At 47.3% G+C, this 26,489-nt stretch overlaps 1 protein-coding gene across 7 annotated transcripts in view; it reads right to left on the bottom strand.

Annotated features, from left to right (window-relative positions):
- The window catches only part of EPHB2 (EPH receptor B2), a 165,267-nt gene that overhangs the window by 8,608 nt on the left and 130,170 nt on the right, over positions 1-26,489 (bottom strand). For 3 of the 7 annotated variants that reach the window (XM_068241562.1, XM_068241567.1, XM_068241568.1), the window contains 10 exons: positions 19,286-19,410; positions 10,893-11,055; positions 10,215-10,323; positions 9,634-9,749; positions 8,199-8,321; positions 7,862-8,109; positions 7,468-7,683; positions 5,929-6,078; positions 5,566-5,759; positions 3,204-3,359 (listed from right to left, as the gene is read on the bottom strand). In XM_068241562.1, coding sequence (XP_068097663.1) covers positions 3,204-3,359; positions 5,566-5,759; positions 5,929-6,078; positions 7,468-7,683; positions 7,862-8,109; positions 8,199-8,321; positions 9,634-9,749; positions 10,215-10,323; positions 10,893-11,055; positions 19,286-19,410 — 1,600 coding nt within the window. Of the gene's footprint in view, positions 1-3,203; positions 3,360-5,565; positions 5,760-5,928; positions 6,079-7,467; positions 7,684-7,861; positions 8,110-8,198; positions 8,322-9,633; positions 9,750-10,214; positions 10,324-10,892; positions 11,056-19,285; positions 19,411-26,489 lie in introns of those variants that run through there. The other 4 variants (XM_068241564.1, XM_068241563.1, XM_068241566.1 and 1 more) reach the window with 4 other exon arrangements.

The raw sequence follows: 26,489 nt of genomic DNA, 5'->3' as shown, positions 1-26,489 counted from the left end.
GTGCTAGAAGGCTTGCAGAGAAGAGCACTGTACTAGAGAGCTGGCAGGGGGGAGTGCTGTGCTAGAGGGCTGGCAGAGAGGAGATCTGTGCTAGTGGGCTGGCAGAGGGGAGCGCTGTGCAGAGGGCTGGTAGAGGGGAGCGCTGTGCTAGAGGGCTGGCAGAGCGGAGCACTGTGCTAGAGAGCTGGGGGAGGGGAGCGCCATGCTAGAATGCTGGTAGAGGGGAGCACTGTGCTAGAGGGCTGGCAGAGGTGAGCGCTGTACTAGAAGGCTGGCAGAGGGGAGCGCTGTGCTAGAGGGCTGGCAGAGGTGAGCGCTGTGCTAGAGGGCTGGCAGGGGGGAGCGCTATGCTAGAGGGCTGGCAGAGCGGAGCGCCATGTTAGAGGGCTGGCAGAGGGGAGCACTGTGCTAGAGGGCTGGCAGAGAGGAGCTGGAGAACTGGCAAAGCGGAGCACCGTGCTAGAGGTCTGGTAGAGGGGCGCACTGTGTTAGAGGGCTGGTAGAGAGGAGCGCCATGCTAGAGAACTGGCAAAGCGGAGCGCCGTGTTAGAGGGCTGGCAGAGGGGAGCGTTGTGCAAGAGGGCTGGCAGAGCTGAGTGCTGTGCTAGAGAGCTGGCAGAGCTGAGCGCTGTGCTAGAGAGCTGGCAGAGGGGAGCGCTGTGGTAGAGGGCTGGCAGAGGAGAGCACTGCGCTAGAGAGCTGGTAAAAGTGAACGCTGCGCTAGAGGGCTGGCAGAGGGGAGCGCTGTGCTAGAGAGCTGGCAGAGAGGAAATCTGGGCTAGTGGGCTGGCAGAGGGGAGCGCTGTGCTAGAGGGCTGGTAGAGGGGAGCGCTGTGCTAGAGGGCTGGCAAAGGGGAGCACTGTGCTAGAGGGCTGGGGGAGGGGAGTGCCATGCTAGAGAGCTGGTAGAGGGGAGCACTGTGCTAGAGGGCTGACAGAGGGGAGCACTGTGCTAGAGGGCTGACAGAGGGGAGCACTGTGCTAGAGGGCAGGCAGAGGGGAGTGCTGAGCTAGAGGGCTGGAAGAGGGGAGCATTGTGCTAGAAGGCTTGCAGAGAAGAGCACTGTACTAGAGAGCTGGCAGGGGGGGGAGTGCTGTGCTAGAGGGCTGGCAGAGGGGAGATCTGTGCTAGTGGGCTGGCAGAGGGGAGCGCTGTGCAGAGGGCTGGTAGAGGGGAGCGCTGTGCTAGAGGGCTGGCAGAGCGGAGCACTGTGCTAGAGAGCTGGGGGAGGGGAGCGCCATGCTAGAATGCTGGTAGAGGGGAGCACTGTGCTAGAGGGCTGGCAGAGGTGAGCGCTGTACTAGAAGGCTGGCAGAGGTGAGCGCTGTGCTAGAGGGCTGGCAGGGGGGAGCGCTGTGCTAGAGGGCTGGCAGAGCGGAGCGCCATGTTAGAGGGCTGGCAGAGGGAAGCACTGTGCTAGAGGGCTGGCAGAGAGGAGCTGGAGAACTGGCAAAGCGGAGCACCGTGCTAGAGGTCTGGTAGAGGGGAGCACTGTGTTAGAGGGCTGGTAGAGAGGAGCCCCATGCTAGAGAACTGGCAGAGCGGAGCGCCGTGTTAGAGGGCTGGCAGAGGGGAGCGTTGTGCAAGAGGGCTGGCAGAGCTGAGTGCTGTGCTAGAGAGCTGGCAGAGCTGAGCGCTGTGCTAGAGAGCTGGCAGAGGGGAGCGCTGTGGTAGAGGGCTGGCAGAGGAGAGCACTGCGCTAGAGAGCTGGTAAAAGGGAACGCTGCGCTAGAGGGCTGGCAGAAAGGAAATCTGGGCTAGTGGGCTGGCAGAGGGGAGCGCTGTGCTAGAGGGCTGGTAGAGGGGAGCGCTGTGCTAGAGGGCTGGCAAAGGGGAGCACTGTGCTAGAGGGCTGGGGGAGGGGAGCGCCATGCTAGAGAGCTGGTAGAGGGGAGCACTGTGCTAGAGGGCTGACAGAGGGGAGCACTGTGCTAGAGGGCTGACAGAGGGGAGCACTGTGCTAGAGGGCAGGCAGAGGGGAGTGCTGAGCTAGAGGGCTGGCAGAGGAAAGTGCCATGCTAGAGGGCTGGCAGAGGGGAGCGCTGAGCTAGAGAGCTGGCAGAGAAAGCACTGTGTTAGAGGGCTAGCAGAGGGAGCGCTGTGCTAGAGGACTGGCAGAGGGGAGCGCTGTGCTAGAGGGCTGGCAGAGGGGAACACCGTGCTAGAGGGCTGGCAGAGGAGAGCGCTGTGCTAGAGGGCTGGCAGAGGGAGCGCCGTGCTAGAGGGCTGGCAGAGGGGAGCGCTGTGCTAGAGGGCTGGCAGAGCGGAGCGCCATGTTAGAGGGCTGGCAGAGGGGAGCACTGTACTAGAGGGCTGGCAGAGAGGAGCTGGATAACTGGCAAAGCGGAGCACCGTGCTAGAGGTCTGGTAGAGGGGAGCACTGTGTTAGAGGGCTGGTAGAGAGGAGCGCCATGCTAGAGAACTGGCAGAGCGGAGCGCCGTGTTAGAGGGCTGGCAGAGGGGAACATTGTGCAAGAGGGCAGGCTGAGCTGAGTGCTGTGCTAGAGAGCTGGCAGAGCTGAGCGCTGTGCTAGAGAGCTGGCAGAGGGGAGCGCTGTGGTAGAGGGCTGGCAGAGGAGAGCACTGCGCTAGAGAGCTGTTAAAAGGGAACGCTGCGCTAGAGGGCTGGCAGAGGGGAGCGCTGTGCTAGAGAGCTGGCAGAGGGGAGTGCTGCGCTAGAGGGCAGACTGAGGGCAATGCTGTGCTAGAAGGCTGACAGAGGGAAGCGCTGTGCAAGACGGCTGGCAGAGGAGAGATCTGTGCTAGAGGGCTGGCTGATGGGAACGCTGTGCTAGAGGGCTGGCAGAAGGGAGAGCTGTGCTAGAGGGCTGGCGGAGGGAAGAGCTGTGCTTGAGGGTTGGTAAAGGGGAGCGCTGTGTTAGAGGGCAGGCAGAAGGGAGCGCTGTGCTAGAGGGTTGGCAGAGGAAATAGCTGTGCTAGAGGGCTGGCAAAGGGGAGCACTGTGCTAGAGGGCTGGCAGATAGGACCGCTGTGCTAGAGGGCTGGCAGGGGTGAGCATGTTGCTAGAGAGAAGAACTGTCATACCCATCATCACCAAATTCTGTGAATGGTGTCCTCTGTCATTTTTGGGCTGCTCCACCCCTCACATTTACCAATATCACTGCATTGTCATTTGTCATTCCTGCAGCTCTGGTGAATACATAAAATATGAGCAGAACTCTCATCCCCCTGGTGTACTTACTCCATGGTCATCTGCGAGACGACGTCAAAGGAGGTAAAACCAGCATTGGCAAAGCTGTCCTTGTACTGTCCCATCTTGATGGCGTCCAACCACTCGTCCACTGTATTGAAGCTGGTGTAATCGGGGACAGTTCGATCTAGGAGAGGCAGACTCACCCTGCAGGAAATACAAGCAGAAGTTGAGATAGAAAACTGTGGCAACATAGAACAAGACATTACAGGAGCAAGGACAGCAGACAGGCGGGGCAGGTATTTTACCCCATAAATGTTTTAGCCCCACAATCTACGTCCAACAGAAGGTGAACACAGAGAACTGAGGTGTCATCTACATTCTGGTGCCACCCACTGGCAACTTCCAGAAAATATGCTTCAACACCTACCAGTATCTCCTTAGGAAATTGGGGTAGCTATATTGTCTCCACCCTCCTGGCTCAACCCTCCAGCACCTCCTCAGAAGAGAGGCTCCACTAACAAGCAATACCCCAGTGGAGCCATCCACCAGTACTTCCCTATAAAAGAGATATACCACAAACATTCTGGCTCCACTCTCCAGCACCTCCTCAGAGAAGAGGCTCCACCAACAAGCAATACCCCAGAGGATCCATCAATCAGTACCTCCACAGAGAAAAGAATGGCATCAACATTCTGGCTCCACTCTCCAGCACCTCCTCAGAGGAGAGGCTCCACGAACAAGCAATACCCCAAAGGATCCATCCACCAGTATCTCCCTAGAGCAGAGATATACCACCAATGTTCTGGCTCTAACAACAAACACTGGGCCAAAAGAGGGAGGCTCCAAGTCCAACACCTCTTTTAAGGAAAAGCAAGAAGTTTTAAATCAGGATGATACCATTTATTGGCTAACTAAAAATAATGAGAATAAGCAAGCTTTCGGCCTTGCAGCCTTCATCGGACTTAAATCCTGTTTACTTGCAGGCTGATAGTACAGACAGCTTTATACATGCGATTTAACGCATAAGGATTTGGACCAGCACCATGCATAAATTAGCGATAAATGTTTATTTGACAATTAGAATGTGCTATAAAGGGGACCAACAAAGTATAAAAGAAAAAAGGAGAAAAGGGGTCCCCCCATATACAAGCAGCACCAGACTAATGATATTCAAAATATTATAAATCTTTATTATTTTCAAATCCTATCCATGATTCATTAAAAGCAATTAAAAAGGGTCACACAATGTGACCACCAGAGTCTCTCGTCCATATAGTGTAGCATATAATATAAAAAATTGAAGGTTTAACAACTGGCGTATGGAATAAACTATAGAAATTTGTAAACAGCATAAAGAATCACCTATTGTAATAAAGAATTTAAATATTGGTGATAAAATTCATCTCCACATAATTGGTGTAAACCACATAAAAAATGATGAATATAAACACATAAAAGTGTACCCTATATCGTGCAAATAAACACAGCAGGGAGTAAAAACATTAGAAGATAACAATATAAAGTGCAGGTTGCAAAAAGTTAGAAAATGTAGATAAAGCAATAAGGTGCTATGTGCAAGACCAAGGAAGGTCTGTAGATATGAAGGTGAAACTTATGCAACTGAATATAGAGCCGAGAGACCGGACAGCCAGAGGTAGGAGGAGAGACCCGGGAAGCAGCCTTAGTATACCACGGGGGCTCAACCCGCTTCAGAAGAGGCCTCTAATGTTTTTACTCCCTGCTGTGTTTATTTGCACGATATAGGGTACACTTTTATGTGTTTATATTTATCATTTTTTTATGTGGTTTACACCAATTATGTGGAGATGAATTTTATCACCAATATTTAAATTCTTTATTACAATAGGTGATTCTTTATGCTGTTTACAAATTTCTATAGTTTATTCCATACGCCAGTTGTTAAACCTTCAATTTTTTGTATTATATGCTACACTATATGGACGAGAGACTCTGGTGGTCACATTGTGTGACCCTTTTTAATTGCTTTTAATGAATCATGGATAGGATTTGAAAATAATAAAGATTTATAATATTTTGAATATCATTAGTCTGGTGCTGCTTGTATATGGGGGGACCCCTTTTCTCCTTTTTTCTTTGTAGCTTTATACATGCAACATCAAAAGGGAAAACATAGATTTTTTTCAAGCATAAATACATGTCATTAAGATGTCTTAAGTGAAACAGAACATCTAAATGGGTGACAATACTCTACTGCTACTCTTTTGAGGAGAGAGGCTTCTACCTACAGGAGAGTGACTCCAACCACAAGCACCTCTCTAGAGGCGAAGGTCCGTCCACCAGCACGTTCTCAGAAGAGAAAGGAGCTACACATATTCTAGCCCCACACGTCAGCCTGCCGAGACCAGAGGATGCAACTAGAAACCCTTACCCAGAAGAGAGAGGTGCCATGGCCTTTAAGCTGTTTGGGTTTCGGATCATCTTGTCCAGCGTGTTGACGATCTGGCCGAATTTAGGCCGGTGATTTCGATCTTTCTGCCAGCAGTCAAGCATGAGTTGGTGGAGAGCATTTGGGCAATCCATTGGTGGAGGCAGGCGGTAGTCCTGCTCAATGGCATTTATAACCTGCAAGGCAAGAACAAGGAACTCTGTGACAAGATGGAGGCGCACTGGTTCAATCACAGGATTCCTAATCACTGTGCATGTGGACGGACTCAAATACCAAATACTGTACATTAAAATCCTCTCATTTACAGAATCCCCTCCTCTCATATCCGTTCAGTCTGACACTTACATCCTGATTGGTCATATCCCAGTATGGTCGCTCTCCGTATGACATCACCTCCCACATGACAATGCCATAGCTCCAGACGTCACTGGCTGATGTGAACTTCCTGTATTGTATTGCTTCTGGTGCTGTCCACCGAATGGGGATCTTCCCACCCTGCAACGCACAGACGGCAAATTACCATCAAATCGTACCTTAACTGACATGATGAGATAAACACAAGTACATTGGAAACTAGTCCTACTAACAAGTGTCTGAAGGAGGTCACTTCCTATTTTTCTTTGCATTTCAAGGGTTTAAAAATGAGTGCTTCTAGCTATGCAAATGAAGCAGTTGAACAACAGTGAATGCAGCTGTGGCTCTCATAAAAAGTAAACAAAAGCTCAAAACACTTCTGTCTGACTAAGAATGCACTGCTGATAACAAGTCAGGCCCGTAACGCTCAGGAGGTTTTCCAGCCTCAGAGTCCCCAGGATTAATCTAATAGTTTGAATGGCTTCAAAAGGTTTAGCTAGCACTAGGCTAGTTAGTATGAGGCTAGCGAGCCACATGCCCGACACAGCATACCGCTCAGGAGGTTAAAGTTCAAACAGCTATTATTTATTTTATTGTTCAGCTGAATAAAGGAGTTTTATTTCACAATATCTTTGTCCTTTGCCATAGCTCATTGCACCAGATCCAGACATTTCATTACACTTCAGCATCAGCCTACAGAGAGGGATTAAAGGTGTGCACAGAGGGGAATGTAGGCGTGCACAGAGGGGGAAGTGTAGGCGTGCACAGAGGGGGAGTGTAGGTGTGCACAGAGGGGGAGTGCAGGAGTGCACAAAGGGTGAGTGAAGGCTTGTACAGAAGGGGAGTGTAAGCGTGCACAGAGGGGAAGTGTAGGTATGCACAGAGGAGGAGTGTAGGCTGGCACAGAGAGGGAATCACAACTTCTACAGACAAAAACACATGGGCACCAGATACTTCTTCATGACCATTTAATGGTGAGTTGCGAAACAGATAGCAGCATTCAGCATTGTAATATTATACATCACCCATCCAGGTAGCGTCACCCACAGAATTCTGTTTTGCAGAATTGCTTCTTTGCGGGCCGCAGATTGCGGCGGGCATTAGGCTCCAGAGGGGGTAGGCGTGCACAAAGGGGGAAGTGCAGGCATGTACAGAGGGGGAGTTCCGGAGTGCACAGAGGGGGAGTGAAGGCGTGCACAGAAGGGAAGTATAAACATGCACAGAGAGGGAGTGTAGGCATGCACAGAGGGGGAGTTTAGGCGCGCACAGAGGGGGAGTTTAGGCGCGCACTGATGGGGGGTGTAAGAGCACACAAAGAGGGAGTGAAGGCGTGCACAGAGGGGGATGGTAGCAGGGCACAGGGGGGGAGTGTAGGCTGGCACAGAGGTGAAATGTAGGCATGCACAGAGTAGGAGAATAGGTCTGCAGAGGGGGATGTGTAGGTGTGCAGAGGCTAAATGTAGGTGTAATTTGTGCACAGCTACATCCACCTATACTTTAAGTTCTAGAGGGTAACCACATGTTACTCACCAGGGCGCTGGTATATGTTGGGTCTGATGTATCGTCCTCCAGAAATCGGGACAAGCCAAAGTCGGAGACTTTACACACCAGATTACTGTTCACAAGAATGTTCCGTGCCGCCAGGTCCCGATGCACGTAATTCATATCTGCCAAATACTTCATCCCGGCAGCGATGCCCCTCAGCATTCCCACTAGCTGGATCACTGTAAACTGACCATCGTTTTGCTGCAGAGAGATGGGAAGAGACAAGAGAACTGAGAAACCCTCTACAGAAAGACCATCCAAATCCGTCATAGCCAATACCCATCACATGGCACCATCATCACACCAATCACATGGGCTTGTGCTACAATGGCAATAAATAGTAGAAGTGAACAGTGTACAACAGATATGAGGTGTGTACCCGCAGGAAGGAATCCAGCGACCCATTTTCCATAAACTCTGTGATGATCATTACTGGGGAGCTTTTGGTGACCACTCCTTCCAGGTGGATGACGTTAGGGTGATCAAATTGCCCCATGATGCTGGCTTCACTGAGGAAGTCTCGCCGCTGCTTCTCTGTGTAGCCAGACTTCAGAGTCTTGATGGCCACAAAGATCTCTCGTTTACCTGGGAGCTTCAGATGTCCACTGCAAACTTCACCAAACTCTCCTGGTAGAGACACAGAGGGGACAGGGAGTCAGAGGCCGCTTACTACTGTCAACATCCATGGTCCTCAGTATGGGAACATCTGCTCTCACCTGCTCCAATCACCTGCTCAATTTTCACACAGGAGATATCAATCTCTTTGGCAAACTCTCGAACAGCTTCATTAGGATCCTCATATGTGAAAGGATCTATGTAAATCTTCATTCCTGGTGTCACTGCAGTGGGAAAACAAGTACTGAGAGACTCAAGAGACTGAAGGAAAGGATAGCGACAGAAACAAACAGAGAAGCAGTGGTCAGAAGGTTAAGAGTCAAGAAAATAGAGGACAACAAGAGAAACTATAGAGTGGAAAGAAGAGGCAGAGAAGATATAGAAGATCATGGAGAAATGAGACTCAAGGACAACGAGAGAAACCAAAGTCAGAGAGAACCAGAAAAGAGGTGATAGAAGATCCTGAAAATGGTAGAGTGGAGTAAAAGAGAAACAGTAATCAGAAGAAAAGTCAAAGAAGAAATGGTAAAAGAGAAATAAAACAGGAAAGAGGTAGAACATCATAAATATTGAAGACAGTAGGAGAAACACAAGACTGGAGAAGAGGAAATGATCAGAATAGATGGTATTGTTTAAGCGATGGAAATCGTGAATCTAATCTGTCTAGGAATGGGTAACACACACAGTCTAGACCAGCAGTTTACTAACCTGTCCCCAGTTTTCACCAAAAGTCATGCTTTCTGACCTTTCTCTTTGAGACACAAAAGTGAGGAAATGACTCAAAAATTTCCCTGAGCTCTTTTCAAACGAAGAAGACCTGCCTTCTTGGGGAGGCCTAAGGACATCCCCTGGGCTAGATATCAGAGAATGAACTACACAGTTGTGCTACACCTGATAAGCACCTTTTAGGTGCTCCTTACTCATGCTACAGAGAATAAAGACCTTAAGAAGCGCATGAAACCCAGAGAAACTCTCTTAACCTCCATATCGAGGTAAGACTGTTCCTTATTAACTCCCAAATTGGTAGTGCCTCCTGGGGTGCCTCCTCCCACCCTGCATAGTCTAGTCCCCCTCTTAGGGGTTATCCCTGCAATCGATATACAGTGGTTACAATGGACTTTTTCGATTGGAGTGTGACCCAAGTCCGAAAGAGGACTTTCCATCCAAGTGGAGATGGTTTTCTCCACATGCTCTAAACAGTGGTTGCTTAAAAGCAACCCGTGTCTGTAAGTAGTAGTATTGTGAATTTATTTCCCTTTTTGTAAAAATGCTACACTATTGGTGCTCCTGGTCTGTTTTCCTGTCTTTTTTTCTTTGGGGTAGCTGGAGTTCCACAGTGACCTCATCATACCGGACACCCCATTACTGTCCCACCTATGGGTATCAACATACACACATTTTTGGTAGATACAATTTATGGATTAGAGTCAGGATTTGTCCTGCATGTCGAGGGTGGTCAGGTCTCGCCAGTAATGGGTGATTTTTATGGATTTGTGGATATGTTATGGCTTTAAGGGAACAAGTTAAGCAACCAACCAAAGAGAGAACGCGGTGCTAGAGGTGGAGAAGGCAGTCGGTACGTACTGTGTCCACTAGTGTAATGTTGTAGCTTGTCTGTGTACTCCGAGTCAGCCCGCTCGAAGCCTCGTCTTCTGGAAGAAAGACAAACCGCACTTAACCTGTGAATTAGCAAATGACCTCCCATACACGGGAAACGGCTACTGACTGCAGCCAGACAGCACAATATGTACACCCAGGCAACTGACTACAACTCTGGGGCAATGACCCCACTCACATACAGTAAGAAACAGAAAAAAAGGGGGATCCTTTCCAGTCTTCTTAACACGATCATCGCAATACAACACACGGAGCGCAAAAGTGGAGCAGTTACCCAAGGCAACTTATCTGCACCCTCGTTTTTACTCAGCTGCTAAAAATGGATTTGTTGTTCTGGCTATCTGCTCCACCTGGGTCTCAAAATCCTGAGGTCATTCTGGACATGTGACCTTCGGGAGATGGTTCACATTGAGAGCAACATGGTTTTGGCCCATATTCTGTGGATCGCCAGTGACACGACAGAAGTAAAATTGTTCTCTGGAATATCCGAGCTACACTACCTGTTACAGACGATGATGATGACCACCAGTGCAATGAGGAAGACCAGCCCAGCGGCAGAGGATCCGATAATTAGCGGCAGTTTTTCCTGGAAGCTGCTCTGGTATTCAGCTGTGAGGAGAGACGTGGGGAGAAATATAACATCATACTAAAATGTGGCAGGAAGTGGTGGAAATATGAAGTCTTCTGGACTGGAAACGTTTCTAGATGAAGGCCAGCTGCATAGAATTCTTTCAGGTAAAACATTATGGCTATTGCATCATGTGACAATCACTACTGATAATGCAATATTCCCTGTAGAGGACTTGCAGGAGACGGGAGATGTGTTCTGGCTACTACAGGACTCCACAAGCCTCAGATTTGGGGCCCAGATTCAGCGGTGGCTGGCTAGTGTAATGGTTAAGGGCTCTGCCTCTGACACAGGAGAACTGGGTTTGAATATCGGCTCTGCCTGTTCAGTAAGCCAGCACCTATTCAGTAGGAGACCTTGGGCAAGTCTCCCTAACACGGATACTGTCTATAGAGCGCGTCCTAGTGGCTGCAGCTCTGGCGCTTTGAGTCCGCCAGGAGAAAAGCACGATATAAATGTTCTGTGTTTGCTATGTGGAGCATGCTCAGATAAAGAGGTTCCACCTAATTACAGAATGTCCCATGACAGGGCCTCTTTGTGGAGGTCTCACCTTCTGTCATGGTCTGGAAATACATCTTCCCGCTGTAGCGCCCGTAGCCGGCCACGGTTCGTGCTCTGACCTGGAAGACGTAGATTGTGCCAGCTTTCAGGCCTGGTACCGTCACAGTATTGGTGGGACTCTTGACTACGGAGGAATTGTGTTCTGTTAGATCCTGTAATGGTAAACAGGGAGACAGTGTACATATATTATTATTACTACCAGTAATATTGGTACATGCCCATTACTTCAAGTACAGCAGAAACTGTGGAGACACTATGAGGAGGAGCCAAATGTAAGGGCCAAAGTCCTTACACATTTTTGGCACAGCTCAAATTAATTCATGAATCAGGAAAGACATGGTTCATCAAAAAGAACACATTCCTCAGTCCATCCTAAACACTGGCCTGGATATAGTCATCGAGGCCTGGAGTTTGACACCTGTGTTCTAGAAGGTAGTGAGGTGGAGAAAGTAGGGGGAGGATCCTGCCTATTAGAGATCACAGAGTATTGGGGTGGAGGAACTATGGGGAGGACTTTGCTCTAGTGAGCTTACAATTTAGAAAGTAGTCTGGTGGAAATAGCAGGGTGGAGGACTCTGTCATAGTGAGCTTACAATCTAGAGGGTATTGGGGTGGAGCAGTAGGGGGTGGACTTTGCCCTAGCGAGATTACAATCCATAGGCTATTGGGATGGAGGAACTAGGGGGAGGAATCTGCCCTAGTGAGCTTGCAATCTAAAAAGTAGTCTGGTGGAGATAGTGGGGGGGGGGGGGGGGGGGAGGATCTCTGCCATAGTGACCTTACAATCTCTAGAGGGTATTGGGGTGGAGGCACTGCCCTAGTGAGCTCACAATCTAGAGAGTATTGGGGAGCAGGCACTAGGGGGAGGACTCTGCCCTAGTGAGCTTACAATCTAGTAGTCTGGGGGAGATACTAGGAGGGGAGCTGAAGGGGCTAGAGGATGAGGCAGTGAGTGGATGAAGCATATTCACCAAGATGAATAGCACAATCTACATATGTGCGTGTGTAAACAGATGTCTAGACCTGATGCTCCATGAAGCCAAGGTGATGACATGAGAATACATTACAGACATGTATTCCAGGGGAAAAGGACTGGGCTGGACAGGAAGGTTAGTCACACAACAGTTCCCACGGTGGCCATTAAACTCTAGGAAATATTTCTTCCTTAAGCAACTAACTTGTGAGGGCCTCCTTGATAATGTGATGTGTTACGGAAGTCTTCGCTGTCACACCAGTCACACCTGTAAGTGTCACCCCAGGCCTGTGACAACACGTCAGCCTCTGTAGACTATCCAGGCACTCACCTACTCTTCACCACCTGACATATACATGCCATAACAGGTGTGACATTTACATACCACTAAGAGCCCCTTCCACTGCAAATCACCATCGCACTGTGATTCTAATCGTTATTGACAGCAATTTGACAATGAGCTTTCCTGAGCTTTGCGTTTTTTCGTATGATGATTCTGTGAGGTCCAATTGTTATCTTCGAGAGATGAGGGGTGGGGCATCACGCCATATAGGGAAATTACACAAAAATCCCGTATTGTCACAATTTTCATGTGCTCCCACAGAGTATACCTAAGCGCAATTGAACAAAATTGCAGCTGGGAGTTCGATTGCGCTATGGTAATAATCGCAATGCACGCATTGGCAGCAGTGGAAAAGGGGCACTGCAATAACAGTGTTAATCACAGAATTCCTGTGACTTACCGAACGTTGGGAAAATGCATGCGATCCAATTTTTGGATGAGAACGTGCCTAGTGGAAAAAAAGCTCTAGCACCGTTTATTACATGGGAAGGACAGTGAAGGGAAATGGCAAACCTTTAAAAGTATTTTTAATGAATATTGTAGTAAATATACCCCATATCGGAACCAGATTTCTAGGACTAAAAAATGCCTCTATAGATTAATAGAAAGGTTAGAGATAAAACGAAAACAGGAGGGACTGAAGCTGTAGATACTGAAGAGAAGACAACAGATACTGACCAGTACTGGAGTAATTTATGGGATGAAGAGAAGATAACAGATACTTACCAGTACTGGATGAACGTATGGGATGAAGAGAAGACAACAGACACTGACCAGCACTGGAGGAATGTATGGGATGAAGAGAAGGCTACCGACACTGATCAGTACTGGAGGAAGTACAGTATAGGATGAAGAGAAGACAACAGACACTGACCAGCACTGGAGGAATGTATGGGATAAAGAGAAGGCTACCGACACTGATCAGTACTGGAGGAAGTACAGTATAGGATGAAGAGAAGGCAACAGATACTGACCAGTACTGGAGGAACATATGGGATGAAGAGAAGACAACAGACACTGATTAGTACTGGAAAATTTGTATGGGATGAAAAGAAGACAACAGATACTGTCCAGTACTGGAGGAACATATGGGATGAACAGAAGACGACAGATACTGACCAATACTGGAGGAACATATGGGATGAAGAGAAGACAACAGACACTGACCAGTACTGGAGGAGCATATGGGATGAAGAGATGACAACAGACACTGACCAGTACTGGAGGAACATATGGGATGAAGAGAAGACAACAGACAATGTCCAGTACTGGAGGAACATATGGGATGAAGAGAAGACAACAGACACTGATCAGTACTGGAGGAACATATGGGATGAAGAGAAGACGACAGACACTGACCAATACTGGAGGAACATATGGGATGAAGAGAAGACAACAGACGCTGACCAGTACTGGAGGAACATATGGGATGAAGAGAAGACAACAGACACTGACCAGTACTGGAGGAACATATGGGATGAAGAGAAGACGACAGATACTGACCAATACTGGAGGAACATATGGGATGAAGAGAAGACAACAGACACTGACCAGTACTGGAGGAACATATGGGATGAAGAGAAGACAACACACTGACCAGTACTGGAGGAACATATGGGATGAAGAGAAGACGACAGATACTGACCAGTACTGGAGGAACATATGGGATGAAGAGAAGACAACAGACACTGACCAGTACTGGAGGAACATATGGGATGAAGAGAAGACAACAGACACTGACCAGTACTGGAGGAACATATGGGATGAAGAGAAGACAACAGACACTGAACAGTACTGGAGGAACATACGGGATGAAGAGAAGACAACAGACACTGACCAATCCTGGAGGAACATATGGGATGAAGAGAAGACGACAGATACTGACCAGTACTGGAGGAACATATTGGATGAACAGAAGACGACAGATACTGACCAGTACTGGAGGAACATATGGGATGAAGAGAAGACGACAGACACTGACCAGTACTGGAGGAACATATGGGATGAAGAGAAGACAACAGACACTGACCAGTACTGGAGGAACATACGGGATGAAGAGAAGACAACAGACACTGACCAGTACTGGAGGAACATATGGGATGAAGAGGAGACAACAGACACTGACCAGTACTGGAGGAACATATGGGATGAAGAGAAGACAACAGACACTGTCCAGTACTGGAGGAACATATGGGATGAAGAGAAGACAACAGACACTGACCAGTACTGGAGGAACATATGGGATGAAGAGAAGACAACAGACACTGACCAGTACTGGAGGAACATATGGGATGAAGAGAAGACGACAGATACTGACCAATACTGGAGGAACATATGGGATGAAGAGAAGACAACAGACACTGACCAGTACTGGAGGAACATATGGGATGAAGAGAAGACGACAGACACTGACCAGTACTGGAGGAACATATGGGATGAAGAGAAGACAACAGACACTGTCCAGTACTAGAGGAACATATGGGATGAAGAGAAGACAACAGACACTGACCAGTACTGGAGGAACATATGGGATGAAGAGAAGACAACACACTGACCAGTACTGGAGGAACATATGGGATGAAGAGAGGACAACACACTGACCAGTACTGGAGGAACATATGGGATGAAGAGAAGACAACAGACACTGTCCAGTACTGGAGGAACATATGGGATGAAGAGAAGACGACAGATACTGACCAATACTGGAGGAACATATGGGATGAAGAGAAGACGACAGATACTGACCAGTACTGGAGGAACATATGGGATGAAGAGAAGACAACAGACACTGACCAGTACTGGAGGAACTATGGGATGAAGAGAAGACAACAGACACTGACCAGTACTGGAGGAACATATGGGATGAAGAGAAGACAACACACTGACCAGTACTGGAGGAACATATGGGATGAAGAGAAGACGACAGATACTGACCAGTACTGGAGGAACATATGGGATGAAGAGAAGACAACAGACACTGACCAGTACTGGAGGAACATATGGGATGAAGAGAAGACGACACATACTGACCAGTACTGGAGGAACATATGGGATGAAGAGAAGACAACAGACACTGACCAGTACTGGAGGAACATATGGGATGAAGAGAAGACAACAGACACTGACCAGTACTGGAGGAACATATGGGATGAAGAGAAGACAACAGACACTGACCAGTACTGGAGAAACATATGGGATGAAGAGAAGACAACAGACACTGACCAGTACTGGAGGAACATACGGGATGAAGAGAAGACAACAGACACTGACCAATCCTGGAGGAACATATGGGATGAAGAGAAGACGACAGATACTGACCAGTACTGGAGGAACATATGGGATGAACAGAAGACGACAGATACTGACCAGTACTGGAGGAACATATGGGATGAAGAGAAGACAACAGACACTGACCAGTACTGGAGGAACATATGGGATGAAGAGAAGACGACAGACACTGACCAGTACTGGAGGAACATATGGGATGAAGAGAAGACAACAGACACTGTCCAGTACTGGAGGAACATATGGGATGAAGAGAAGACAACAGACACTGACCAGTACTGGAGGAACATATGGGATGAAGAGAAGACGACAGACACTGACCAGTACTGGAGGAACATATGGGATGAAGAGAAGACAACAGACACTGTCCAGTACTGGAGGAACATATGGGATGAAGAGAAGACGACAGACACTGACCAGTACTGGAGGAACATATGGGATGAAGAGAAGACAACAGACACTGACCAGTACTGGAGGAACATATGGGATGAAGAGAAGACAACAGACACTGTCCAGTACTGGAGGAACATATGGGATGAAGAGAAGACGACAGATACTGACCAGTACTGGAGGAACATATGGGATGAACAGAAGACGACAGATACTGACCAGTACTGGAGGAACATATGGGATGAAGAGAAGACAACAGACACTGACCAGTACTGGAGGAACATATGGGATGAAGAGAAGACAACAGACACTGTCCAGTACTGGAGGAACATATGGGATGAAGAGAAGACGACAGACACTGACCAGTACTGGAGGAACATATGGGATGAAGAGAAGACAACAGACACTGACCAGTACTGGAGGAACATATGGGATGAAGAGAAGACAACAGACACTGTCCAGTACTAGAGGAACATATGGGATGAAGAGAAGAAAACAGACACTGACCAGTACTGGAGGAACATATGGGATGAAGAGAAGACAACACACTGACCAGTACTGGAGGAACATATGGGATGAAGAGAGGACAACACACTGACCAGTACTGGAGGAACATATGGGATGAAGAGAAGACAACAGACACTGACCAGTACTGGAGGAACATATGGGATGAAGAGAAGACGACAGATACTGACCAATACTGGAGGAACATATGGGATGAAGAGAAGACGACAGACACTGACCAGTACTGGAGGAACATATGGGATGAAGAGAAGACAACAGACACTGACCAGTACTGGAGGAACATATGGGATGAAGAGAAGACGACAGATACTGACCAGTACTGGAGGAACATATGGGATGAAGAGAAGACAACAGACACTGACCAGTACTGGAGGAACATATGGGATGAAGAGAAGACAACAGACACTGTCCAGTACTAGAGGAACATATGGGATGAAGAGAAGACGACAGATACTGACCAGTACTGGAGGAACATATGGGATGAAGAGAAGACAACAGACACTGACCAGTACTGGAGAAACATATGGGATGAAGAGAAGACAACAGACACTGACCAGTACTGGAGGAACATATGGGATGAAGAGAAGACAACAGACACTGACCAGTACTGGAGAAACATATGGGATGAAGAGAAGACAACAGACACTGACCAGTACTGGAGGAAAATACGGGATGAAGAGAAGACAACAGACACTGACCAATCCTGGAGGAACATATGGGATGAAGAGAAGACGACAGATACTGACCAGTACTGGAGGAACATATGGGATGAACAGAAGACGACAGATACTGACCAGTACTGGAGGAACATATGGGATGAAGAGAAGACAACAGACACTGACCAGTACTGGAGGAACATATGGGATGAAGAGAAGACAACAGACACTGACCAGTACTGGAGGAACATACGGGATGAAGAGAAGACAACAGACACTGACCAGTACTGGAGGAACATATGGGATGAAGAGGAGACAACAGACACTGACCAGTACTGGAGGAACATATGGGATGAAGAGAAGACGACAGACACTGACCAGTACTGGAGGAACATATGGGATGAAGAGAAGACAACAGACACTGACCAGTACTGGAGGAACATATGGGATGAAGAGAAGACGACAGATACTGACCAATACTGGAGGAACATATGGGATGAAGAGAAGACAACAGACACTGACCAGTACTGGAGGAACATATGGGATGAAGAGAAGACGACAGACACTGACCAGTACTGGAGGAACATATGGGATGAAGAGAAGACAACAGACACTGTCCAGTACTGGAGGAACATATGGGATGAAGAGAAGACAACAGACACTGACCAGTACTGGAGGAACATATGGGATGAAGAGAAGACAACAGACACTGACCAGTACTGGAGGAACATATGGGATGAAGAGAGGACAACAGACACTGACCAGTACTGGAGGAACATATGGGATGAAGAGAAGACAACAGACACTGACCAGTACTGAAGGAACATATGGGATGAAGAGAAGACAACAGACACTGTCCAGTACTGGAGGAACATATGGGATGAAGAAAAGACGACAGATACTGACCAATACTGGAGGAACATATGGGATGAAGAGAAGACGACAGATACTGACCAGTACTGGAGGAACATATGGGATGAAGAGAAGACAACAGACACTGACCAGTACTGGAGGAACTATGGGATGAAGAGAAGACAACAGACACTGACCAGTACTGGAGGAACATATGGGATGAAGAGAAGACAACAGACACTGTCCAGTACTGGAGGAACATATGGGATGAAGAGAAGGATACCGACACTGATCAGTACTGGAGGTAGTATAGGATGAAGAGAAGACAATCGATACTGACCAGTACTGGAGGAACATACGGGATGAAGAGAAGACAACAGACTCTGACCAGTACTGGAGGAACTATGGGATGAAGAGAAGATGACAGGTACTGACCAGTACTGGAGGAACATATGGGAAGCAGTAGAGAGGTAGACCTGCTGGCACTTCTTGTGTAGTTATGCATGGTTGGAGGCACTTGTATGAAAGTGGGACAAGCAAATGTCAACTGACTCTAGACACCGGCCACATGGTGCTATGGGGGCCACATGATGCTATGGGGTGTATTCAGTAAAGCCAGTTAAAATTTACTTAAGACACCCACACACTGGAAAGAGAGTTCCCTCAATTGCACCACCTGATGCAGAAAATGTGAGGAACAATCTATAAAATAAGCAATATAAATCTCCAAGGAAAGAAAGTTAGACTAGATACCAACAAGTTACCATAGCAACCAACAACAGCCAATCATCCTTTAATGACAAAGGAATTTATCAGATTAGGAAAAAATATTGGAGCCTCCACATATGACTAAGAATGTCTGTATATGAAAGGCCTGGTTCTACTGCTGTGTCATAAAGATGAGACATGCTCCACAAAGAGAGGCAGGGTGTGATCGCCACGCTCCATGTCTGGGGACTTGTGCAGAGCAGCAGTAAAGCACGTCTCTCCTCTGCTCACACAATTTCCAGGTGGAGATGCAGATGGAGTGTTTTATTAAGAAAAGTAAATCTCAAAATACATGTTTGTTTTTTAAATGATTGTACTTAAACCTTCCTGGTACCAGAGCCTTATTCATTCTTACTCTGTGATCAATGTGCTTGGCTAGCAGGGATCACAGGTCAGGGGCTAATTATACTGGCTGTGATCGGCGTATGACACTGAGTCGAATAAGTGAGCACGGGGGTAGCGAACGGAAACGTATTAACCCATGTCATTAAACATCTTATCTTATTGTTACACACCAATAAACACTCATAAGGAAATCAGTCAATAGAGAAGTAAGGTGAGCTGTGACCGGCAGCAGTGTGGTCGCCTACCTTCTCGTAGTAGAGCAGCTCGTAGTCCAGAATGACGCCATTGGGCTGGTCGGGCTGTGACCAGGACAAGGTGATGCCGTCCACAGCTCTGCTGACCTGGTGCATGATGGACACAGTGGAAGGTGCTGCAAGATACAGAAATAATCAGATGTAAATGGAAGACACAGACTCAGCCATGCAGAAAGTTCACCTCTCTGGGTGACGGGCCTCTGACAGTCCGCTTACCGGCAAACTCCCGGCTCTGCGCTCACGAGCTGTCAGCTTTCATCTCAGTGCTTGGCCTATTTTCGCAGGTTATGCAGAGCACAGCCCGGTGATTCCCCCACCCCCAGTCTCCTCACTAGTCCACATTGTAGTGCACATGGGGGGAGTGTGTGTGTGTGTGTTAGATCATTGCTTCCTGATAAAAAGTCATTGATTGTTGTATTGCTGGACTGACCATGCTGAGACAAAGAGAACTCTCTCACCTGGAGTACAGAAATTACAATGCAGAGACCAGGAGGACCCTCTCACCTACAGCCCAGAACTGACCATGCTGAGATCAAGAGGACCCTCTCACTTGGACCTCTCTCACCTAGTGCTAAGAAATTATCATGCAGGGACCAGGAGAACCCTTTCACCTGGACCCTAAAAATGACCATGTTGAGGACAGGAGGACTCTCACCTGGAGCCCAAAAATGACCATGCGCAGGCTAGGAGGACACTCTCCCCCGAAGCCCAGAAATAACCATTATGAGGTCATGAGGACTCCCTCAACTGGAGTCCAGAAATAACCATGCTTGGCATAAGCAAAAAGGAGGTTGGAGATAGCTGGGCATTGGAGGGGGTGTGGCTGGGGTAAGCTTGAGCAATTGCAATTGGATGTCATTGTTTCCCAGCATTGTTAGAATGGCCATCAATAATACATGACTGTACAATCTGGAAAGAGTAAACTGAGTGAATATACTTTGAGTGTAAACGTTGGATAGTCCCACATATTACATAGAAGTGGTAAGAATGTACAATTAAGATTGTATAATTAATGGGTACCTGGCTTAAAGGACACATTCGAGGAAATAAAAAAAAAATGAGATCTACTTACCTGGGGCTTTTTCCTTTGGCAGCCTATTTGTCCCTTGCCACAGCTCCCAGCCGGTGTCCCGTGGTCCCCTACTTTGCAGATGTCTTCTGCACCTGAGTGAGCGTGTGGCTGCTCCACTTACGCTCCTGTGGCCGGGAGCATTCTGCGCCTCCAGGCTACGTGAGCGTGATTGCGCGGCCACGCCACTCGCCCAAGTGCAGAAGATGTTGACCTTGCCAGGTTGGCATCTGCAAGGAAGGGGAACCTGGGACACCGGCTAGAAGCAGAGCTGCGGTGGGGAACATATCAGATCCAAGGGGCTGGAGGAAGCCCAAGGTAAGTAGATCTTGTTTTTTGTTTTCTTACCCCGGACCTATGCTTTAAGGTTTGCAACAAAGAGGCATTCTTCTGTGATGCACTAGGCAGTTGTTAGGGAAGAAGTATTTCTCTTGCTACAGTCATGTGACCGGTCCTACGATTACATCAGGCCCCAATTATTCATTACATAGGCTTTCCCCCCTTTGTGGATGACAGAAGCTGGGCAGAATTTGCCATAATGTTTGGATTGGGTTTCCCGGTGAAAGACCGGTGGTTGCTGCATGGAATGGATGGATGGCCTTTATGCATTACACGTTTAGTAACAAAATGCTCTACAATTGGCTCAGTAAAACCACAAATATCAGAGAAATAACTAGAGGGGATCTGAGACTTGGCTCTGGATGCCACATTGGGTACAGGCTGGAGACTGGTCATGTGATGAAAACTATGATGGTACCAGCCAAGCTCAGTGCATGCCAAGCATCATAGCGCTGCCCTCTGGCATCTCCAACATACCAGACGCGCCTTGTCTCTCCGTTACATGAGATTTCTTAGAAGACACAAATCAGCATTTTTTCATATAGAGTACAGAACTGTCCTCCACCATCACATGGAGTCGTGGTATAATGATGAGACGCGTGGGAATAATTACATTCTAACACTGCCAGAAGTCTCACATACATGCCAACGCTGACTTATTGCAACAGAGGCCCTTTTTCTGCAGAGGACGCCACTCCTCATGGCCTGCAGGTGGGTATGATGGCTAGCATTACTAGAATGGGGGCTTCCGTGCATTGCACCAGGCTGAATGCACATTGGGCTTGATTCACTAAGCTACACCGCTACAGCAACGCAGCTTAATGACAGCAGGGAGTGTTATAATCCCCTGCGCACGCTAGGCAGCCATAGCATGCGCAGTTAAATTACGCTGGGCTCAGATAGATAAAGAGCGCTTCGTTACACTTAACAAGTGCTCCACTGAATCCGCCCGCAGCCCAGCGGGTCCAGTAGCTTAGGAACGATTTTCCTGCACTTTAATTGGCCCAATAGCCTGACTGTCAAGTGACAGGCACCCTGCAGGGCAAAGCAAAGTGCAGAAATATCGTACTTTAAAGCTACTGGACCCGCCGGGCTCGGGGTGGGTTCAGTGTAACATCTGAGCCCAGCGTAATTTAACTGCGCACGCTATGGCTGCATAGCATGCACAGAGGATAATAACACTACCTGCTGTCATTAAGTTGCGCTGCTGTAGCAACGCAGCCTAAAGAAAACCTGTAATGAGAAAAACCTCCCCTGGGGGGTACTCACCTCTGGCGGGGGAAGCCTCCAGATCCTATTGAGGCTTCCCCTGTCCTCCTCGGTCCCATGGCTGCGGCGATAAAGCTCCCCGAACAGCGGGGATGTAAATATTCACCTTCCCGGCTCCAGCGCAGGCGCAGTATCGGCTCTCTGCTCGGAGATAGGCAGAAATAGCAGATCGCTGTCGGCCCGCTATACTGCGCAGGCGCAAGTCTCCTGTGCCTGCGCAGTAGAGCGGACCCGACAGAGATCGGCTATTTTCGCCTAACATCGTGCGGAGAGCCGCAACAGCGCCCCCGCTGGAACCAGGAAAGGTAAATAAATCAGCATTTATCAGGCTTGTCGAGGGAGGATTCCGGGACACTCCGGGGGAGCCAGCGCTGGATTGCCTGCAGCTACAGGGGATTGGGAAGCCTCATTGGGACCCAGAGTCTTTCACCTCCCGAGGTGAGTACTCCCCAGGGGAACTTTTTTTTTGTCACAGGTTCTCTTTAAGGAATCAAGCCCGTTATCTGCAAAAGCTTCAGTCATAAAATTCACCAAAAAACCATCTCAGATGAGATAATGTACAAGTAAAACTTAGAATATCGCGCAAAAGTTAATTTCTTTTCGTAATTCAACCAACTTAAAAGGTGAAACTAATATATGAAATAGACTCATTACATGCAAAGTGAGATATTTCAAGTCTTTATTAGTTATAATGTTGATGAATATGGATTACAGCTTATGAGAACCCCAAAAATCAAAAACTCAGAAAAGTAGAATATTATGAAAATGTTTAATATCCTCGGCTTAAAGTGTCAGACTCTAATCAGCTAATTCATCCAAAACACCTGCAAAGGGTTCCTATTTCACATGTTAGTTTTACCTTTTAAGTTGAATTACTGAAATAAAAGACGGTATTCTAATTTTTAAAGTTTCACCAGTATCTAGAAAATAAATTTGACTAGAAAAGTACAGGTGAAACTCAAAAAGTTGAATATTGCGCAAAAGTCCATTTATTTCAGTAATTCAACTTATAAAGTAAAACTAATACTGCATATGAAATAGGAACCCTTTGCAGGTGTTTTGGATAATTAGCTGATTAGAGTCTGACACGTTGAGCCGAGAATATTGAACCTTTTCATAACATTCTAATAGCCTGAGATTTTGATTTTGAGGTTACTCATAAACTGTAAGCCCTAATCACCAAAATTATAACAACTAAAGGCTTGGAATATCTTGCTTTGCATGCAATGAGTCTATTTCATACATTAGTTTCACCTTTTAAGTTGAATTACTGAAAAAAATGGACTTTTGCACAATATTCTAATTTTTCGAGTTTCACCCGTTACCTCCTGAAATTCCATTCCAACGCGCAGGGATTGGCTCATCGTAAGACTATATACAGGAGACCTCAGCATTCCTGTAAGTGGAATATTGATGTCCCTCTACGGAAATAAGGCAGCTTGAATGTGACACCTCTCATCACCCATAGGTGTCAGGTGATCCTCTACGTCCACAAGGTGTGCCAAACACAGCCTTCACCATTACTGCCTCTCATGGACCATCCGATCAATAAACAACGACGCTCCAGACTCCGAAGAAGAGATTTATATTGAACAAGAAGGTGTTTATGTGGAATAAGGATGGAAGAGAACAATGCAAGGCAAAAGTCACATCCCTCGAGAAGAAGATGGAAATAAAAATAAAGCCAACATCGAAAAATTGTAACAGAAGAGAAAAAGATTGGAAGGAATAAAACACAGAGGTCATTGGTCAACCAGGATGGAGGTTATGAGATTCTAGGACAAAGGTCATCACTAGGGCAGACCTTTGTAGATTCCAGCAAAATATTGGAAATCTGTCTAATGCTGGGGGTGAAACGACTCCTGGCTCGAATAATGTCTTTCCGAGCTGTGAGCCAGCTTCTCTCCAATCCCCAGGGCAGGAATTATCCTGAAGACAGAGCACAAGCACCAAGCATGCTAGTCCCCATATCATGACCTGTGTGCTGTATACCATTACCGCTAGGCATGCTGGGAAATGTGCCACGGCAGCTTTCATGTAGATGTCCCCAGGGAAAACCCTGCAGCCATGTCAATGTTTTTGTGCCATTGTTCTGGTATTAAATAAGATTAGTAAAAACGGTAGAATGTGACTGGAGTATAATCAGTGCACAGTCTACAATCCACATTGTTTCAGCACTGGCATGACAGGTCTGCGAGAGAAACCGGAGCAAAGCAGTTGGAAGAGACACGACAGTAAAAGGGCAAAAGGAGATGCTGGAAATTTGGGAAAGGTGGTGGCCATGATTAAGGAAAAAAACTGGAAAAATGGACAGCAGAAAATGGTGGCGTGTGAGGAACAAAAGAGGGAGAAGGAAAAGGGATGATAAAGGCTGTGACAGAGGAGGTTGTGGTAAAAGAGATGACGATAATGGAGGCAAAATAGTGAAGAGATGTGGATGATCGAAGCTGAGGAAGAGAAAAAGGCAAAAAGATACAAATAAAAAAGAGCTGCGGCAGAGGAGAATACTAAGATGGCGGGAAGACTGCAATAAAGTAAATGTAGAAGAAAAAACAGTAATGATGGAGGCTGAGGAAGAGGAAATAAACCAGGAAAAAATGGAATTGATTGAGGCTGTGGAGGTCTTCAGAAACAGACTGAGATGGTGGAGAATTGTGAAAAAAGTAATGCAGAGAAATTGATGGTGACTGTGGGAGTGATATAAAAAACTAAATGAGCATGTAGAGGAAGAAACAGGATAGAGGCTATGAAAGAGTAGATGTAGAAGAAATGGGACAGAGGCTGTGGAAGAGATGTGGAAGAAATGGGACAGAGGCTGTGGAAGAGGAGATGTGGAAGAAATGGGATAGAGGCTGTGGAAGAGGAGATGTAGAAGAAATGGGATAGAGGCTGTGGAAGAGGAGATGTGGAAGAAATGGGACAGAGGCTGTGGAAGAGGAGATGTAGAAGAAATGGGATAGAGGCTGTGGAAGAGGAGATGTGGAAGAAATGGGATAGAGACTGTGGAAGAGGAAATGTAGAAGAAATGAGACAGAGGCTGTGGAAGAGATGTAGAAGAAATGGGACAGAGGTTGTGGAAGAGGAGATGTAGAAGAAATGGGGCAGAGGCTGTGGAAGAGGAGATGTGGAAGAAATGGGATAGAGGCTGTGGAAGAGGAGATGTAGAAGAAATGAGACAGAGGCTGTGGAAGAGATGTAGAAGAAATGGGACAGAGGTTGTGGAAGAGGAGATGTAGAAGAAATGGGACAGAGGCTGTGGAAGAGATGTAGAAGAAATGGGATAGAGGCTGTGGAAGAGGAGATGTAGAAGAAATGAGACAGAGGCTGTGGAAGAGGAGATGTAGAATAAATGGGACAGAGGCTGTGGAAGAGGAGATGTAGATGAAATGGGATAGAGGCTGTGGAAGAGTAGATATAGAAGAAATGGGACAGAGGCTGTGGAAGAGGAGATGTAGATGAAATGGGACAGAGGCTGTGGAAGAGGAGATGTAGAAGAAATGGGACAGAGGCTGTGAAAGAGGAGATGTAGAAGAAATGAGACAGAGGATGTGAAAGAGGAAATGTAGAAGAAATGGGACAGAGGCTGTGAAAGAGGAGATGTAGAAGAAATGGGACAGAGGCTGTGAAAGAGGAGATGTAGATGAAATGGGATAGAGGCTGTGGAAGAGGAGATGTAGAAGAAATGAGACAGAGGCTGTGAAAGAGGAAATGTAGAAGAAATGGGACAGAGGCTGTGAAAGAGGAGATGTAGAAGAAATGGGACAGAGGCTGTGAAAGAGGAGATGTAGATGAAATGGGACAGAGGCTGTGGAAGAGGAGATGTAGAAGAAATGGGATAGAGGCTGTGGAAGAGGAGATGTAGAAGAAATGGGACAGAGGCTGTGGAAGAGGAGATGTAGATGAAATGGGACAGAGGCTGTGGAAGAGGAGATGTAGATGAAATGGGGCAGAGGCTGTGGAAGAGGAGATGTAGAAGAAATGGCACAGAGGCTGTGGAAGAGGAGATGTAGAAGAAATGGGACAGAGGCTGTGGAAGAGGAGATGTAGAAGAAATGGGACAGAGGCTGTGGAAGAGGAGATGTGGAAGAAATGGGATAGAGGCTGTGGAAGAGGAGATGTAGAAGAAATGAGACAGAGGCTGTGGAAGAGGAGATGTAGAATAAATGGGACAGAGGCTGTGGAAGAGGAGATGTAGAATAAATGGGACAGAGGCTGTGGAAGAGGAGATGTAGATGAAATGGGACAGAGGCTGTGGAAGAGGAGATGTAGATGAAATGGGACAGAGGCTGTGGAAGAGGAGATGTAGAATAAATGGGACAGAGGCTGTGGAAGAGGAGATGTAGAATAAATGGGACAGAGGCTGTGGAAGAGGAGATGTAGAATAAATGGGACAGAGGCTGTGGAAGAGGAGATGTAGATGAAATGGGACAGAGGCTGTGGAAGAGGAGATGTAGATGAAATGGGACAGAGGCTGTGAAAGAGGAGATGTAGAAGAAATGGGACAGAGGCTGTGGAAGA

Source organism: Hyperolius riggenbachi, chromosome 6, assembly GCF_040937935.1.
Source record: "Hyperolius riggenbachi isolate aHypRig1 chromosome 6, aHypRig1.pri, whole genome shotgun sequence".
In the NCBI taxonomy this organism is placed as follows: Eukaryota; Metazoa; Chordata; class Amphibia; order Anura; family Hyperoliidae; genus Hyperolius; species Hyperolius riggenbachi.
The sequence above is the reverse complement of the archived record's forward strand: the minus strand, read 5'-3'. Positions and strand labels throughout refer to the sequence as shown.